General features: G+C 32.8%; 5 protein-coding genes and 1 non-coding gene across 6 annotated transcripts; 5 read left to right on the top strand and 1 right to left on the bottom strand.

Annotated features, from left to right (window-relative positions):
- The first annotated feature begins 389 nt into the window (after positions 1-389).
- On the top strand, positions 390-4,332 carry RHIMIDRAFT_255945 (MED14-domain-containing protein). Its single transcript, XM_023611199.1, has 14 exons — positions 390-660; positions 714-846; positions 909-1,079; positions 1,133-1,262; positions 1,311-1,451; positions 1,500-1,816; positions 1,869-2,138; positions 2,188-2,455; positions 2,520-2,838; positions 2,888-3,112; positions 3,170-3,732; positions 3,785-4,068; positions 4,135-4,250; positions 4,299-4,332. Exons 1-13 carry the CDS (start codon positions 452-454, stop codon positions 4,177-4,179), a joined length of 3,075 nt encoding a protein of 1,024 aa, XP_023465399.1. The 5' UTR covers positions 390-451; the 3' UTR covers positions 4,180-4,250; positions 4,299-4,332.
- A 155-nt stretch (positions 4,333-4,487) lies between these two features.
- RHIMIDRAFT_17486 (class II aldolase/adducin family protein) lies at positions 4,488-5,890 on the top strand. Its single transcript, XM_023605769.1, has 3 exons — positions 4,488-4,855; positions 4,907-5,074; positions 5,129-5,890. Exons 1-3 carry the CDS (start codon positions 4,746-4,748, stop codon positions 5,565-5,567), a joined length of 717 nt encoding a protein of 238 aa, XP_023465398.1. The 5' UTR covers positions 4,488-4,745; the 3' UTR covers positions 5,568-5,890.
- Positions 5,891-6,068: 178 nt separating this feature from the next.
- RHIMIDRAFT_t36 lies at positions 6,069-6,140 on the top strand. Its single transcript has one exon. It is a non-coding gene; the product is annotated as a tRNA-Asp (tRNA).
- A 6,570-nt stretch (positions 6,141-12,710) lies between these two features.
- On the bottom strand, positions 12,711-15,525 carry RHIMIDRAFT_292589 (uncharacterized protein). The gene is made up of 11 exons (XM_023613906.1): positions 15,416-15,525; positions 14,772-15,362; positions 14,645-14,722; positions 14,482-14,590; positions 14,369-14,423; positions 14,089-14,321; positions 13,935-14,033; positions 13,773-13,880; positions 13,567-13,705; positions 13,211-13,502; positions 12,711-13,140 (listed from the first exon to the last, which is right to left on the bottom strand). The coding sequence occupies exons 2-11, from the start codon at positions 15,115-15,117 to the stop codon at positions 12,965-12,967; spliced, it is 1,635 nt and encodes a 544-aa protein (XP_023465397.1). The 5' UTR covers positions 15,118-15,362; positions 15,416-15,525; the 3' UTR covers positions 12,711-12,964.
- On the top strand, positions 15,409-16,504 carry RHIMIDRAFT_238357 (uncharacterized protein; the record flags this gene model as incomplete). The annotated part of the gene is made up of 5 exons (XM_023608945.1): positions 15,409-15,644; positions 15,698-15,826; positions 15,889-15,982; positions 16,036-16,140; positions 16,190-16,504. 5 exons carry the CDS (start codon positions 15,409-15,411, stop codon positions 16,502-16,504), a joined length of 879 nt encoding a protein of 292 aa, XP_023465396.1.
- Positions 16,505-16,655: 151 nt separating this feature from the next.
- On the top strand, positions 16,656-17,146 carry RHIMIDRAFT_244168 (mRNA splicing factor; the record flags this gene model as incomplete). Its single annotated transcript, XM_023610032.1, has 2 exons — positions 16,656-16,759; positions 16,819-17,146. 2 exons carry the CDS (start codon positions 16,656-16,658, stop codon positions 17,144-17,146), a joined length of 432 nt encoding a protein of 143 aa, XP_023465395.1.
- Positions 17,147-17,179: the final 33 nt, after the last annotated feature.

The raw sequence follows: 17,179 nt of genomic DNA, 5'->3' as shown, positions 1-17,179 counted from the left end.
AAAAAGAAAGAGCAATCATTTTAACAGAACACCATTGTCAACCAATGAAGGCTTTGAATCTAAAACTAGGCGAGTGAATAATTAAATTAGAACTGCCAAAAGGGCAGTTTGTGCTTGTTACGGCGATTTATTGAAATTTATGCCTGGAAGTCTTTCTAAATACTAGCAGCAATCAATGTTATGTTATTTGAAGCATTCATGCCCCATTGACATAGTATACCCTTTGCTTGTAAAGCATGGGAAACACTAAAATAATGAGACAACGAACAGACTTCAAGCATATCCACATCAAAGATCTTTGCTTTTGTTATTTTTACTCAAAAAAAAGTCCGCATACGTCACTTCAATTTGGTACAACAAGAGTAATTTTTCTATTATTTTTTTTCTTTTTCTTTTCCTTAGCCGTAATAGACAAACGGACAACAACATATTCAATTTGCGTAAAAGTGTGATGCAGCCGATCTTAAAAGCAGACGAACAGCAACCAACAAGTACGCAAACTAATGGATATGTTAAACAAGTGAACGGTACACCCAAATCAAAACTTAATCAAGAGAAAATCGTGTTGCCTGTTGAAATGGCAAGCATGATATCATTAAAAAGCTTGATTGGGAAACTTGTTCATAAATCATACGCAGATTTATTGACTTTAACGGATACGTACGGGAAAAAAAATAACATTAATGAGAATACAGTATTAATCATGGCTTTAGTTTACCATCCATGTCTGATGTGGAAAAGAAACGACAAATATTAAATTATACTACATTTGTTAGAAAACAATTCTTGAAATTGCTTGTACTTGTCAAATGGGCAGACTGTGCTGATGATATTCAAATGTGCCAGGTTCTTTTTCTTTTATTATTAAAACATCTTTGCAAAAGAAAACTAACATTCAAAATGAATAGAACATTATGGCCTTTTTGGCTAATCAAAACAAAATGTTTCAGGATACTGTCGACTATCTTCACAAAATACACATTGAATTACCAGCAGCCAGAGTCAGGAACTTTGACATACCTACGGCAGTTGATGTCTTAACAACTGGAACGTATCAACGCATGCCCACGAAACTGAAGGTTAGCACAAGACAGACCTCAGCAAGAGTTTTATATTGACATTTTATCGATAGGACATGATCCATCCTCCTCCTTTTACTGATGAAGAAGTGTTGGAAACGTTTCAGCAAATGAATGATACTATTCGTGTACGCATGTTGACAGAAGAAGTGCTACCATCGCCCATGCAAAAATACCGCATCGGTAATGAAAGTTTGTTTTATAATAACCATTAACTCACTGTCAACCTAGAAAATGGACGCATTTATTTTTCAATTGACAATGAATTTGAAGTGGCCTTGACCCTGATGGGACAAAGCCATGCTAGAAGATGGTGGATTGTATCTTTGGATATACTTGTTCAGGCATCTAGTTGTGAAGAGTCTGCATCTGGTAATAGAAAACAAGTCTAAAGTATATCCTTAATTAAAGGCTTTTTAGATCTTGATATATCTCTAAGTGATGCACAGAAACAGCATTTACGAATGAATGCTCAAAAACAACTCATACCACCTGCTACAGCTGAAGGAGAAGAAAACAAAGCAACCAAGTTGTTCTTCCCGCTAGTAAATCTATATGACTACCTGCACCTTTGCTGTCTCAACATGCAACTTGAAATGCTACATATTCAACTTCTCATGTTAGCAAAGACAAAGTGGTTAGATCAACTAAAGGTACAGATGGATTCAAGTAGAGCCAAACTCATCATCACCTATTGGGGAGGCGGATCACCTGCTGCCCATTGGGCTAGACCTCAGGTAAGTGATTAAAAAAGTGATGAGTGATATTTTATTAAACACGAGTATATAGCCTGAGAAAGAAGCGAGTAAGAGTACAGTATTGGAACTATCCGTGAGCGATGAGCATGAAAAGGAGTCAGCTAAGAAAAACATGGCAATCACAGTAAGAGATGAATCAAAAGGTCTGATACAGAAGGCAGGTATTGGTGCTTCTGTACGACTAGCAGAGACTGATCCTGCAGATAAGCCCAAGATTGTTTCGCTTCTTAAATACCCGAAGAATTGCCTAGACATCCTTTGGGGTGACTCGAAAGATTTACATACGAATGCTAAATTATTAGTAAGAGTTCTTGCTTATATAATGCACTATGTATTTAGAGTATCTATAGAATGCTTCTGATTTGAACGCTGAGGAGCTTTTGTTGCACGCTACGAAATATCACAGCCATTGTATTAAAGACAAACTTCGTCAGCTTCTGCAATCTCAGAAAGAATTCTTGGAAGACAATGGTCTTTACTTGTTAGAAAATCAAAAAGATAATGAGAACCCACTTGTTATCCGCTATAGACATGAAAAATATATTAGTATTGACATCGATTCACGTACAGGAAAAGTGAAAGCTTATGAAACTAAGAATGAATCAAATGAAGAAAATGGTAAAAAAAAAAAAAAAAAAAACAGATAATACATTTAGACTTATATGACTAACTCGTATCATAGTAAAATTAGCAGGGTTAGAAGATCGATTGAACAATGACCCTGAAAATATTGCCAAACATTTATTATGGTTACGATCCGACATTGTTATCCGTGAAATCATTTCGCTGGCAAAGCTGCTCAATTTGCAACCCTATCATCCTTCACAGATGAATCTCCGTGCAGAAGATTTTATCAAACTGTTTGGTGATGTGATTCCATCCAACAAGACTGAGAAGTACCCTTCACACTGTGTGTTTCTTCAGTTTTCCCAATTTGACAACTGGTACTTTGTTATTGCAACTATAAAAAACGAATTCAAGTCATGGTTATGCTGTTTAAAGTAAGTTAACAAACTTTGGTAACGACTATAACTCACATTTGCTGTAAAGTAAAATATATGATCAAAATAGCATATATCAAGCCGTTGCAGATTTGATATATATAGATTGTGATGAGCTACGGAGAAAGGAAGCAAAGAAAGCTGTAGGCAGCAGTAAGAGACAATTAGAAGATGATGTAGAAAAAGCAAGTAGTCAATGTGATAGTAAGAAAAGGAAACTGTCAAGGGACCTTTCCGTAGTAGTTCAGCATGACTATTCGGATAAATTTGACAGGTAATGAGATCTACTTTTATTTGACCATAGTGGCCTCATTTTTTTTTTTTTGCCTAGTTTAATTATGGACTTTCAATACTTGGCTCAGTTAGATTCACTATGTAGAGGATATATAACAAATAGAAAAATCGAGTTGCAACTTCAGATATACAAGGAAGCACTTCATTATCATAAGCGCCCACTATTAGACACTGTATTACCGGTTGAGACACAAGTGAAAAGTCACCCTGTATCGTACAAGATGGAAACCATCTGTTTACCACGACAAGACTTGCTTCGAGTATGTGCTTATTATTATCACCCAGGAGATGGAAAGAGAAAGGAGAAAAAGACAGAGACGATACCATGGATTGAGAAACTGCTGCCTCGTATGAAAAACGAAATTTTAGTTCGATCGTTTGGTTGGTGGAATTGCGGTAGAGGCGAATGCTATGTTGTTTTCCAAGATAGAATTGATTGTGAAAGGATAACTTTGCAAGAAGATGATATTGAAGATCATATTTCCTTAGACAAAGCCAATAACACGATTTCCTTCACCTATGCGAACATTGATAATTGCGTAGACCAGTTCTTGAATGACTGGGAAAGAATCTTTATGATGATTAACTTGAGCAGACAAGGTAAGTCTTTGTTTTTATAAGTTAGCTTACAACTAATGGTGAAATTTATCAGTCCACTCGGTTTGGTTTAACAAGTATAAGGATCAACTGACGTTCCAGTCAACCAATCTACAGAAATTACTATTTATTTATGCCAAACAGTACACTTGTACTATTCACTGGACGTCTTCGGCAAAGGGACGGTCAAGAAGATATGATATTGAGTTTGGAGTAGTAGGTGAACCAAGCAACAATAAATTCAATGTATTGTCAGCTTCAAGTAATCCGCATTGGAAGGTTCTAACACAACTAAGGGATATATTGAATGAGAAACGAGATTTAATATACTTTGTACAGGTAAGATTTGATTTAAAAAAAAATCTAGTATATGTCCTACTTTACAATATTGACGTTATAAAAAAGATTTTATTTCATACTCTGCCTGAACTTCTTGAATTCGTATGCTAAGATACATCAACATATATGTTCAAGTAGTCCGAGGGAGCATGGAAGTAAATAAGATAAAAAAATAAAAGAAGCTATTTATAAATACCAATGCTTGAAAAAATAAAACAATAATCATATACCCAACCCCTTTTCTTTTCTTTCTTTTTCTTTATATGAGAATTGAAATGCTTTGGCCAAGGGAAAGATGATGAATAATCAAAACTAAACAAGACGAACCTGTTGTTCGTGTGAATGTGTATGTGTAACAAACTGAACTATAAATGCAGTTGATCTGTTCTTTATTTTTTCCCCAATTTATACTTTTTTTCCATCATGTCTACCCCAATGTAAAATAAAGAAAAAGTTAAATTATCTACTCATTGACCTCTTATAGTACGAACACTGAGTCATCTAGTCAAGATACTCCAAGTGCACATACTCAAAGAACTGCCATCTTTCTTCGCTCTTCAAGAAAAATCATTTTGACAGGTTCAGAAACTGAAGAAGAGGCTAGGGCTGCTGAAAATGTACCCATCAGATTATCAAAACAAATAACCTTCAATGATGTACACACACAACGTGTTCATATGAAACAAAAACTAGCTGCTGGTTTTAGACTTCTTTCAAAGTTTGGATGGGATGAAGGTGTTGCTGGTCATATGACCCTCAGAGACCCTGAATATCCGGACCTCTTTTGGTAAAAAAAAAAATAATTCAAAACAAAAAAGACTGACGGACTGTTTCACAGGGTTAATGCCTTTGGCCAATATTTTGGACACATCAAGGCAAGTGACCTTGTTCTTGTTGACCATTCTGGTGCTATCGTAAGAGGGAACCGCACTGTAAACAAAGCAGCCTTTGTCATTCATGAAGCTGTGCATAAAGCTCGTTCGGATGTCACTTGTGCAGTTCACACGTAGGGATTTACAACGCATTATATTTCTTCAGTTTAATAACAATACTGTTTTAGACACTCTATGTATGGAAAAACATTTTCAACCTTTGGCAGAAAGCTCTTACCTATTTCACAAGATGCATGCGCATTCTACAATTCACATGGAGTCTATAATGACTTTGGTGGAATAGTCTATGATAAAGAAGAAGGACAACGTTTAGTCAATGCAATGGGTCCTACCAATAAGGCACTCATTCTTAAAAATCACGGCATATTAACTGTAGGAAAAACAGTAGACGAGGCTATCTGGTGGTTTATTTGTATGGAAAGGTGCTGTCAATCACAACTACTGGCTGAAGCTGCATCCCCTGATGGTTACAAAGGTCTATCTTTGATCTCTGACCAAGTCGCAGAACAGACAGCCAAAGTTCTAGGAGATAGCCTTTCAGGTTACGCTATGTTCCAACCAATGTATGACATGATTATCAGAGAACAACCAGACTGCTTGGAGTAAATTGCAGAGTTTACTTGTACACTTTATTAAATTTTGAATGAACAACGTACTCTATTTTTGCCTTCAACACAGTTTATTAAGGGAGAGAATCTATGGCTGCTATTTATGCACGATAATCAGATAGAGAAAAGAATGCATATGCCCTACCATATGTTTATAATCAAGTATTATAGATTCATTTCACCAAACACGTCAGTTGTCGTATTTGCCCCTGTCCAATGCTAATCTTTACGTGTGAGATTACTTTTGACTTAATTACATGTACCTTAGTATTCTGATCTCTTTTAAAACAACCTAATTTCTTTTTGCTATGAGCTCCTCCCCTCACTTCTAATAAAAGGATAAAAAAGAGACTCATCACTTCTTTGTTTTTATTCTATACACTACCGAGTACTAACAACAACTACTACTACTACAACTACAGTACTGAGAAAAAATCACGTGCTTATCACGTGAAAATAATTAAATATATTAATTTTAATACTCAAAAAAATATGAGCATCTTTGGTAGTATAGTGGTTAGTATCTCCGCCTGTCACGCGGAAGACCGGGGTTCAATTCCCCGCCAAAGAGATTCTTTTTAATATTCGTATTCGGATAAATAGAAATTCCGTTATCCGTATTTTTTTGCGTAAGCTGACATAATGAACGCTCATGCTATTGATACCCTTTTTGGTATCTTATACTCTGCATGTCCAATGCAAGTTTTAATGATTTATCATTTATCATTTATTATATATATTATATTGCATATTTAAACAGTGTAAGGAAAAAGCTCAAATATCTTTTGTTACGCCAATTACCGAAAATGGAAACACACCAAACGAACTTCAACTCATGAAATGAACTTCGATTCATCAAATGAAACTCAAATCGCCACATCACAAACAGTATAAATAACCTCTGGTTATTCCCCTTGTTCACTTTACTTTTATTTACTTTTTTTACTTTTCTATTTACTTTTTATTTTTACTTACTTTATTTTACTTTACTTTATTTTTTTATCAATAAACTTTATTCTGTGCTCAAAGTAAACCTCTGATACTATTATCTCAAGTAAATACAAGTCCCTTGAAGCAATTAAAACTTCATTGTATCTCTACAAGTTTATCACAAGAAATTATTATCTTGCAATCTTATCTGATCTTACAAGAAGATCTGGTGGTCACATAACGACATATTATCGACATATTCAACAACATATACAATTAACGACCCTTTAAATTAACTAAATCAACCCAAACTATAAACCAACCTATACACAAAACCAAAATTTACAACAGTATAAATATCCCCAAATTATTCATGAAATAAACAATATCGAAGAATCATCTAAGAATCATCTTATCTTCAGATCACAATAACCTCTATTATATCTTATATCTTGAGCAACAATTGCTTAATCACCTTTTTATTTTATTTTTCACTTTATCTCACAAGGCTTAGCATTATATTGCTCTATATTGATCTTATATTAAGATCTGGTAGTCACTACAATACCAAATTCTACTTATAAAACTTATTTTTAACCTTACTACTAACACTCAGTAACAATGTACATGAACTCATGTATTCCAATTTTTTTAAATTTATTTTTGTTATAAATACTTTGGTCCTTTGGACAAAATAAAAAAAAAAACAATCTAACACAATCTAATCCAACCCTACTTCAAGTATAACAAGTCTTTAATACTTGGGATTAAACCTTCTCTTTTTCTTTTATATTTCTTTATCTTCTTTATAATCCAGTACAATAAGTATATTAATACTTATAGAACTTTTGGATGTTTTCTTTTTATCTTTACATTTTGCTTATATTTTTATTTTGATATTATAAGAAAATCTGGTGGTCACTTGCGAACTAGATTCTTTATTTTTACTCTTTTTATACAATTTTCCTTTTTAGTTTAAGCCCAGCAAGACTTACTTTACACAGAAACCTTTTTTATCATTATATTTACATACAAACTTCCCCAAACCCAAAGAAATTACACTATTGTAATGAAGAAGATTCAGGAGGACATCTCTAGCAGCACCTTCAACAGGCATTATTCCTCAAGTATTGTGACCATTTGAATGAATCTAGCAACCGCATGGCACAAGACCTAAACGAAATTTTCGTATTGTAAATTTTGTAGTGAAGCACAATTTCCTTTTTCGAAACTTTAATTCGTCCAAATGCTTCCTCTCCAACTCCAAGGTCATCGACCTTGGTAGTCTTATTATGGATTTTTTTTTGTATAAATACCTTTGGTATTCTCTTCTTTCTTTTTTTTTTTTTTTTAAAAAAAAAAAAACAATTCAATAAATCCTCAAGTCTCTTGAATCAAAACTCTCTTTTGTACCTTTCCTTTTCTTATAAACTTCCTTTTATTTTCTTTACTTTTCTTATTTTGATCTAGCATTTAGATCTGGTGGTCACTAACTCGAACCAAGCTTTGATTTACTTTTAAAGCTTTTTATATCTTAACATCCTTCCAAGCCGATCAAGACTTACTTTACACAAAATCTCTTTTATATCTCTACTGGTAAAACTCTTAAACCCAAAGTCATACAAATTACAATAGGTCTTGAGTTTGAGTGTGTTGTAAAAGATAATAAAAATAGAAGTTTGTGTGTTCGTAGTCTTTGTAAGGCTTGAGGTTCGTATCAAAAGCGTTTAAAAGCTAAAGTTATAATAAAGGTTCGATGTGTGGCCACCAGATCGTGTGAAGTTGATCAGACTGAGTTGTACAGGGTAAAAAGAATAATAAAGAAGATAAAAAGGTTCCTGAATCCACTTGATTGAATTATTCAGAAGTTAATAAAAGATAAAAATATAAAGGAAAAGATTGTGATTCAAATCGTAGGTGATTTATTGAATGATTCGAGCTTTTAGCAAAAGCATTGCTCTTTTTATATTGTTAAAAATAAGGTTCAAACGTTAAATGGAGAAACCTTAATCTCGCGGTCCGAAAAGAATCAGTTTTGGTCATTAGTGCTACAGTATATTTGAAGTTTTTATATTTTTGAAAAGTCGATACTGTAAACGAAATTCAGGAGTTTACCCGTAGTAGCATTGGTAAACCTCACTATGAGGTTTAACACTGTCAATCCACATAATGCCATGACATAGTGTGCCTGCACTATATCAGTTGTGGTTTCAATGACACTCTCCCAATTATTTCTTAATATAAGTGGCCCAGTTACTTTGAATAGAGAATTATCGGTTTAATCAGATTAATCAATCTAGAGTATTATTCTCATTCCAATTATCCTACAAAGTCTTCTCTTATAAAGACATCTTTTTCATTTTTCTTTTATTTTACTTTTCGATCCATATTTATTATCTTTGATCTTGTATAATCAGGATCTGGTGGCCACTAACACGACATATAATACTCTTTTTTACTTATTAATCTCCCTGAGTTTATCCAAATAATGGTGTTCCAGAAGCCACTTTAGTTTATTTGCTATTTTTATCTACATTGGTACTATCTTGGTATCTCGTAACTACATACGCTATACAGATTTTTAACATTTAACATTTACTATTTTTAATACTTATTATCAATATCACTTTTTTAAATATTACCTTTCCTATATTTTTATCACCAATGTATTTAGTTTAAATACCTTATAAATGAAATAGATGAATCGATCAGTTCAGATAATAAAAATTTCTTTCATTTTAGCTAAAGCACTAATTGCTAAGCAGTTTGGTATTTTCAATTTGTTTTACTTTATCTTACAAGCCTTAGTATATTGTTCAATATTGATCTTAAGGCCTGATAATCGCTAACCTGTCAAATTATATTGGAAAGCTTATCTGTAAGCATGTATACCAATGCTTTTCCTATATTAAATATCTTGTAAAAAGTAGTATTTCTTTTTAAGCTTTTTTTTCAAATTTCATATTTCACTATGGGGAATTTTCCCCGAAATACTCAATGTCCAGTAACTAATCTCCATTGTTTTAAAAACTATAGAAACTCTTGTGGTTTGTTGTTCTGCGAAAAAATTAATCTATTCATATGTTAGCTTATTTAAAGAAATTCATTTTATTTCTCTTAAATTCGCTGATTTTACTACACTTTAACGTAAGGTGGCACTTTGTAGATCTGAAAGCTTGTTTTACCCTTCTCAACTCTTTACACATGTTTTATCTCCTACTTGTGCAATTTGATCACTTTTCTGATCCACAACAAAAATTGGCAGTAAATATTCGGCTCATCTTTATAAATCGAAGTATACAACATTATCAAATCGTACAGTTTTATTAGTTTTAGTAATAATGAAGCAACAATGAAGCAAATTTCGGAGTTAATTCGACTGAGCAACTCCAATCATCACTGCTCAACAATACGAATTGATATGGTGTAGAAAATTGATTCTGAAATAACAAAGGAAAAATATATAAATAGAAGGACGTTTGTCTCTCAAAAAAAATACTATTCGTTTATATAAAAATCCTTCTCTTATTCTTTGTATTTACTTATCTTTTTAGTTTATAAGAATTCTTTGTCTTTTCATGTATTTCAAGATTATTTGTTCATGAGTAGATATGCTATGATTTAAGCTTTATATATATTTTATTAAAATGACCTTATGCTTTCACTTTATTGCTTTCGAAAAAGTTGTTCAGATCCTTAATGAAGTATTGATCAAAACAATGGAAAATTATAAGAGAAGTGTAAGCTGATGAGCCTCTACATAACCTTCTTATTGTATGTTAAGATGAGAAAGAGCTCATTATTACAAATAGCGTCATTTTATATGAAGATAGAATTATTAAGGAACCGATTTAATTATGGCCAATAATAGTTGGGTATGTCGCGTTATATGTTAATAATGTATATTGTTGTCAGTATCTTTGTATTATTCATTCTTAGAGTATAGATTTATAGTAATCTCATACGACAAGATTAAGTATTTATAGGGTAAATACGACACTTAGATTTAAAAATCCATTAAAGCAAACAGTTCAAGAGTCTTGGTATTGCAAATTTTATTATTTAAATGATAAATGGAGCTCGAGTTTTTCAATGAAGTCACTGAAGTGGATAAAGATCATCGGTAAGTACCTTTTTTCGCCTAAAATAACAGGAAAAATCAGTATCTAAAATTACATTTTCTATAATGTAATTCAACAACTGGCTATGCTTTATTAAGATATCTAAATTGAAAAATTAATGCTTTTAACACTCTCTTATATTTTGTATATGGTATTGCGTATTTCGTCTGCTTTCTCTTATGCTTCGGAGCTTTCAGTATGTTAGCTATACACTTTTCAGTTCAGTAAAAACAGATTTTTTGCCTTTTTGCGCAATAAAAGGGCTCTTAATTAGTATTTTCTGATGATAACATATTTTAATTGTAATATATTTGCTCTAACATTTTTTTTATTACAGCCATTCTTATTAGTATAATTGACCATGGGCGTTGCTAATTCAAAAGCGTCAAAAACACTATATTCAATAACTAGTTAATGTTCTTACAGAACTAATTTGTATTGTAAAGGAAAAGTACTGTAGGCGCCTATGTAGACTAAGTTTTTTATCACCCACTTGCCGCTTTTAGTAAGCGATTAGAAAATCATGTAAATACCATAGAATAAATCAATCATAATCACATATATTTAACTGTAAATTTTAGAATTGCTCTTAATAATACTTCTTCATGCAGTGCCCAGTAAATTTATGCAAAACTAAAGTACCGGCTTTATATTATATTTCAAAGAGATAGTTGTCTCTTCCAATGTGCAAAAGCTATGTAGCTTTATAATTAGCTATTTATATAGCGTTATGTTTTTCCATTTTTGCTTTAAAAGGCGCACGAATATTTTGTAAAAAAAAGTATATTTGAAAGTAAAGAGCTTAAAGAGGATGGGGAATGTCCCAACACACGTAATAAATTGAATTGAATAATCTTCAACAAAGAATAATACTACTATTGCGTAACATTCTTTTATTCAATTAATTGCAAAAGTTGTTCATGTAACAGCATTGACTATGTCAGTTCTAGGATGTTATCTCTATCCAGTTACATAAGTTATCCGCTAATTAGCATAGTATAGCATTACAGTCTATTGCTTTGATTAGTATGGGATAGAAAGCGGAATATAGCCACAAGAAATACCAATATGCATATATATATTTGCTAAAAGCGTGGTTGTATTATCATCTTCTCCCTTTTGATACTTGAATTTCACTATATCCTCATTTAGAGCGCTTGTGCATCTGTATATTTCTTATTTCTTATTCAGAAGCGGTAGTAACTCTGTTCTGAGAGAACGCCAATATAGAGCGTGAGATATTTTTAAATAACAAGCACAGACAAAAAATGAAAAATAAAAATAATCCAAGACAAATGCATTTAAGGAGTTTTTAAACAGTTAAATAAATATATAAAGCATACCTATACTATAAGAAATCTTATGTAACGCTCTAGTAAGGAGATTGTATATAGGTGTACGTAGTGTTGCATAATCCATACATTTCATACAATTTCATACTTACAAGAATATGGGATTTAGCATATTGTTTCTGTTATTAATTTTTTTTATAAATTATGTAGAACAATTTAAATACAATAGATGTTTTATTTGATAGTTTATGCTTTATTTATATTAGATGCTTATAATTGAAAACAGCACTCCAATTTGTTTTACGTGTCTTTGTTCGTTTGGCATCATCCTAATAAGCAATCTAGCAGTCCACAATATGGCCCAATTGCTATCATTACGACCTTTGCTCGCATCATTTACCTTATAGCAATATACACTCTTTAATCTGCTTGAGTATACAGCCTTCAAAAAAAAAAAACTGAAGCTATTCAAAAATTACCATAACAATTTAACAGAAACAAAAAGTGTTTTCCAAGTATATTTCCGTATGGAAGAAGTTTTCTCTCATTCTGAAAGAATTTATATTTACATTTAGTAATTAATTATTAACATAATATCGGACGGTGGTTAATGAACAAAGACAAAAATTTACATCTTTTGTCTTTATATTCAAATTTTTTTAACCACCTTGTTTCTTCCTCTTTTGTTCATCCTGCGTCAAGTTCATGAGACCCTGATACTACTTTAAGAGGTTAAAGAAATCTGTTTGATTAAAGTAACAAAACAAGTTTAATATCTGAAGAGGCTTATAATGTGTTTTTTTTATGAAGCTCTTTGTTTGCTGATCTCTTTCATATCCTTGGACAAAAACATTTTATAATAAATGTTTTCATTCGACTAAGATGATATCGAACTTTCATCTTGTGTGATGAACGAGGCTTGAGTATTATTTTTTGAGGTATTATATGTAGCAATCCGACAAATGTAATGTATCTCATCACAATGAACAAGCAAACAAAACATGCCTTCCAGCTTTAATTTTATGCAAAAGCTTTGTTGCTGAAAGTGTATTTTATTCTTTAACTTCTGTAATGTTTTCATCTTCCACATCTTTATCAATATCTATATTATCTTCCTGGACATTTTCATCATCATCATTAAATATATCAAAGTCCTCATCGTATTCTTCAAGAGTATCCATAATGTCCAGATCAGAATCATCATCAGGTTCAAGGTACTTGGGTTTGCCTAAAAAGAGAAGAGTAAAAAAGTGAGTTATTGACAGTCTGACGGAGCATGGTATGGTTTGGTGTTTTACCATTATTCATCTTTTGCAGCCCTTCCATATATTCATCTACCATGTCTTTTAATCTCTTCGAAGAGTTTGGCTTTTTGGCTTCAGTCTGTGCTTCTGCAACCGCTTTCTCTGCAACTTCAAGCTCTTCATTTTTATCTTCTTTTAACTTTTCTTTTTCGATTTCTTCTAAAAGGCCGTTTTCAAGATCTGGCATGGGAAGTGGTTCATGCTTGTTGATTAGATGAGAATACTTGTCTCTTAGTGCTTTACGGATACGATCATATACACATTGATAATAAAAGCCTGTAGTAGCCTTTTTATATAGTTTAATTGCTCCTCTTTTTGTTATTTAGAAAACTATGTAAATAAAAACTTACGTTAGGTTCGGATCTCATATACTGCTTTTTATGGATTAAAGGGGTGATATCTGGATCAGTTACTTCCGAAAGCTGGTATTTGGAGGTTGGGCCAGGTACGGTTTTACCGTCAAAGTATTGTTTACCAGTCAGGTCAACTCTTTGTAATACATAAAATGGATAGATGGGTTAGTGTAACAACACCTACATGTATTTTTTTTTCTTACTCTTCCACTTGTGTCGCTTTTGGCTTATTCACGGCGGATCTTATGCCCTTATATCTATACACTTTTGCGTCTGAAACATGAAATGATCTAAAATCGAGAGTTTGATACCTATTCACACATGTATGAGCGTCTATCATCCAAAAGCCGTACTCTTTAACTTACACCGCGTATGCTTGATCCTTTCTCGGATCTATACCGTATTTTACAAATGCACCTCTCCAGGGTCCATTTGTAAATGTATAGCCATTCATTGCAAGCGCTCTATTGAAGTAAGTGAGCATACTCTGAACTATGTATAGTTTTTTGGCTAAATTACGTCGTGAGGTAATGGTGATATTGTGGTTCTATTATACATTTTATAGTATATCTATTCCAGATAGGTTTTTGTTTAAACAGTTCAGTCACAATATCTACAGCTCTCTTTGCTTGGGCATTGGGAGGTTCTTTGATAATCTGCCAACTCTTCATTGGAATATTTTCCGTATCATATCTAATAAAAGTAATCTCTAATGTTTTTCGGGTCTGACGATTGACCAGCTCAATTTTATACTTTAAAGTCATTAGTTTCTTTTCTGATAACCATAGATTCAACTTACAGAACCATCTGGCTGCTTAACCTTGACTCTGATAACTGGTAGATTTTGGCGGTAGCTATGATTTGATGGCATAATTAGATCCTATCATTGTAAGAATATAAGTATATGTATACTTGTATTCAAATGCAGCTTGTCTGGCAGTAAACACAGGTGGCGGGATATTACGAAAGTCTTCAATATTATCATCATCCTTCGCAGGCTCATAATCCATTATGTTTTGTACTATAAACCCCTCTATTTCAGTAAAACAATTTAAAAGCTTGAATTGTTATATACCATTTCCAGTTGCTAATGACTGCGTAAGTTTTCGAATACGATCTGTGTTTGGTACGATATGTTGTAGATCGGCCAATGCTAAAAAGGGGTTAATTCAAGAATTCTATACTTACAGCAGAATCTATACCTCTGAAACGAACACTGTGTGTCACACTGCCAACGATCTCTGTTCGCCAATCATCGTCAGTTTCTTCAACTTGTCCTGTTTTCTTGTTCCTTTTAACACGTCGAGTGACTTTTGCTAGTAGTTTGGAAGTAGGTATAATATCGCCGTGGATCGGATGTGAAAATGGATCTCCTGGTCTGAATCGTAGATTGACTTGTGTTTTATTTGCCAAGGATTGTGCTAATGCTTTTTCGCCACCAAGTGTTTTGATTGCACGTTTGGTTCGTTTGACTATTCCTGGGTATTCAATATCGAGAAACTTTTTGTCCCCGATGGGGATCAATGGACTTGGTTCGTAATCTGGCATTGTGTTAAAAAAGTAAAAAATAAAAATTTGTTCACTTTTATCGTTATTTGCATATGTTTGTACAGAAAAAAAAAAAAGAGGCAAAGTTATCTTTCCAAAGTGCCAGGCATGCAAGGTGGTATGTCATCCTCTGTTTTGGATATATGTATAATGTATTATCCATCCATGAGAGGATATAGTAATGTTTAATAGTATGGGAATTTGATTGGCTCAATGGGACTTTGTCTTTTTTTCCTACATAAACAGTAAGGCGGGTTTTCTATTTCTTTTTCTTTTATCTAACAAATAAACATGTCAGATAACGAAGAAAGACAATTACTATTACCAACAGAGACAACGATAACGACATATACAACAGAGGATAGAGAAGGGCAGATACCAATAGTTACACAGCAAAAGGAGAAAAAAGTATGGATATGGACAAGCAAGTCATATGTATGGTCATTGGCTACACTTGTTTTATTATTTGTTGTTTTTAGTGGTTTAGAATATGCATTGTTCAAGTTAAATATACCTTCAGTCAACCCGTAAGATATGATCTTCGACAATGATGAAAAACGTTTAATATAATGCATAATAGTGAAGATAGAGACGATATCAAATTTCCTAGAAATTTAGAACAATTACGTCGATTGAATGAAATATTGTCTACTTATATGGATGAACATTTTATCAATATATACATTACATTCTCTATTACATATATATAGTAATGTTATTATTATTATTGTTGCTATGGTTATGTCATGGTAATTAAATTATATTTATTAGTTTACAGAGTTTCTCTATACCAGGTTCCATGTGGTTATCTATTCTCGGTGGTGCATTGTTCAATTTCTGGCTTACATTGTTTACTGTTTCCTTGGTAATAATAATTGGAGGTGTTGTATGTGATAGAATTAACTTTTTGAATAATAGTGCTCAGCTATTGGTTCATCTGTAGCCTATATTATTTCAGGGAGCCTTGGTTCTTTGGCTGTCATGAGGTTGATTGGTGATAGAATTGCTAAATGGAATCAACAGGTAAAAGAAGATAAAAATACATGGATATGATACTCATAAGCATGTGTAGTTAATTCATCATAAACAGCATATGCTGAATTATATTATCGTCTTGAGAATATCTCCATTGCCTCCCAATTGGCTTGTGAATCTGGGTTCACCTCATCTTTCTGTACCTTTCACATCCTTCTTTTGGGGAACATTCATTGGGGTTGCAGCGCCCTCGTTTATTCACGTTCAAGCAGGGGCAGCATTGGATAGACTTTCTTCATCTGATCAACTAGAATTATTGACTCCTATTAACATCTTATGTTTAATTGCCGTAGCTGTAGTTGCCTTGTTGCCTGTCTTTATTAGGAAACGATTTAATTATGATAACGCATAAAAATTAAATGATATTTCTTGCTACAGAGTATGCCAAAAATGGTAGTTGATGAGTTTATTCATCTCATTGGATAGTCTAAATCTATAGTCACAGTCCTTCTTTCTCTCGTTTTCTTTGCTTTTTTTATTGTAAATACATCTTTAAATATAAAATGGATCAAGAAGCACAGAAAAGAAAAGAACGCCTTGCAGAACTTAGAAAGAGAAAGTTGGAAGCATCAAGCCAAGACGATAGATCAGTCGATAATGCCGAAAAGTAGTAGCAATTTAGCTTGCGTCATTAAGAACACTTGTATTTATTTTTTTTTCTATTAGAGCCTTAAAGTTCAGAAGTTATGTTCCACTTGACGAGAAATTAAAAGAACATGTTGAAATTGCGACTCCTAATGACATTGGAGAGACTATTGAATCAGAAACTAAGCATCTTACAAAAGAAACGTTGGCAGAACATGCTGAAAAAGAAAAAGAAGAAGTGGATCTGTTTAATCTAGCGCCCAAGAAGCCAAACTGGGATTTAAAACGTGATGTAGAAAAGAAGTTGCAGAGATTAGAAAGAAAGACACAAAAGGCAATTTATGAAATTATACGAAAGAGATTAGAACAAGACAAGGATTCTTTTGCTCAAGTGATGACCAATGTTTAAAATAGTAATAAAAGGGAAGAATGTGTTTATTTG

Source organism: Rhizopus microsporus, assembly GCF_002708625.1.
Source record: "Rhizopus microsporus ATCC 52813 unplaced genomic scaffold scaffold_10, whole genome shotgun sequence".
Lineage (NCBI taxonomy): Eukaryota > Fungi > Mucoromycota > Mucoromycetes > Mucorales > Rhizopodaceae > Rhizopus > Rhizopus microsporus.
Note: the sequence above shows the minus strand (reverse complement) of the source record. Positions and strands in the feature narration are given on the sequence as shown.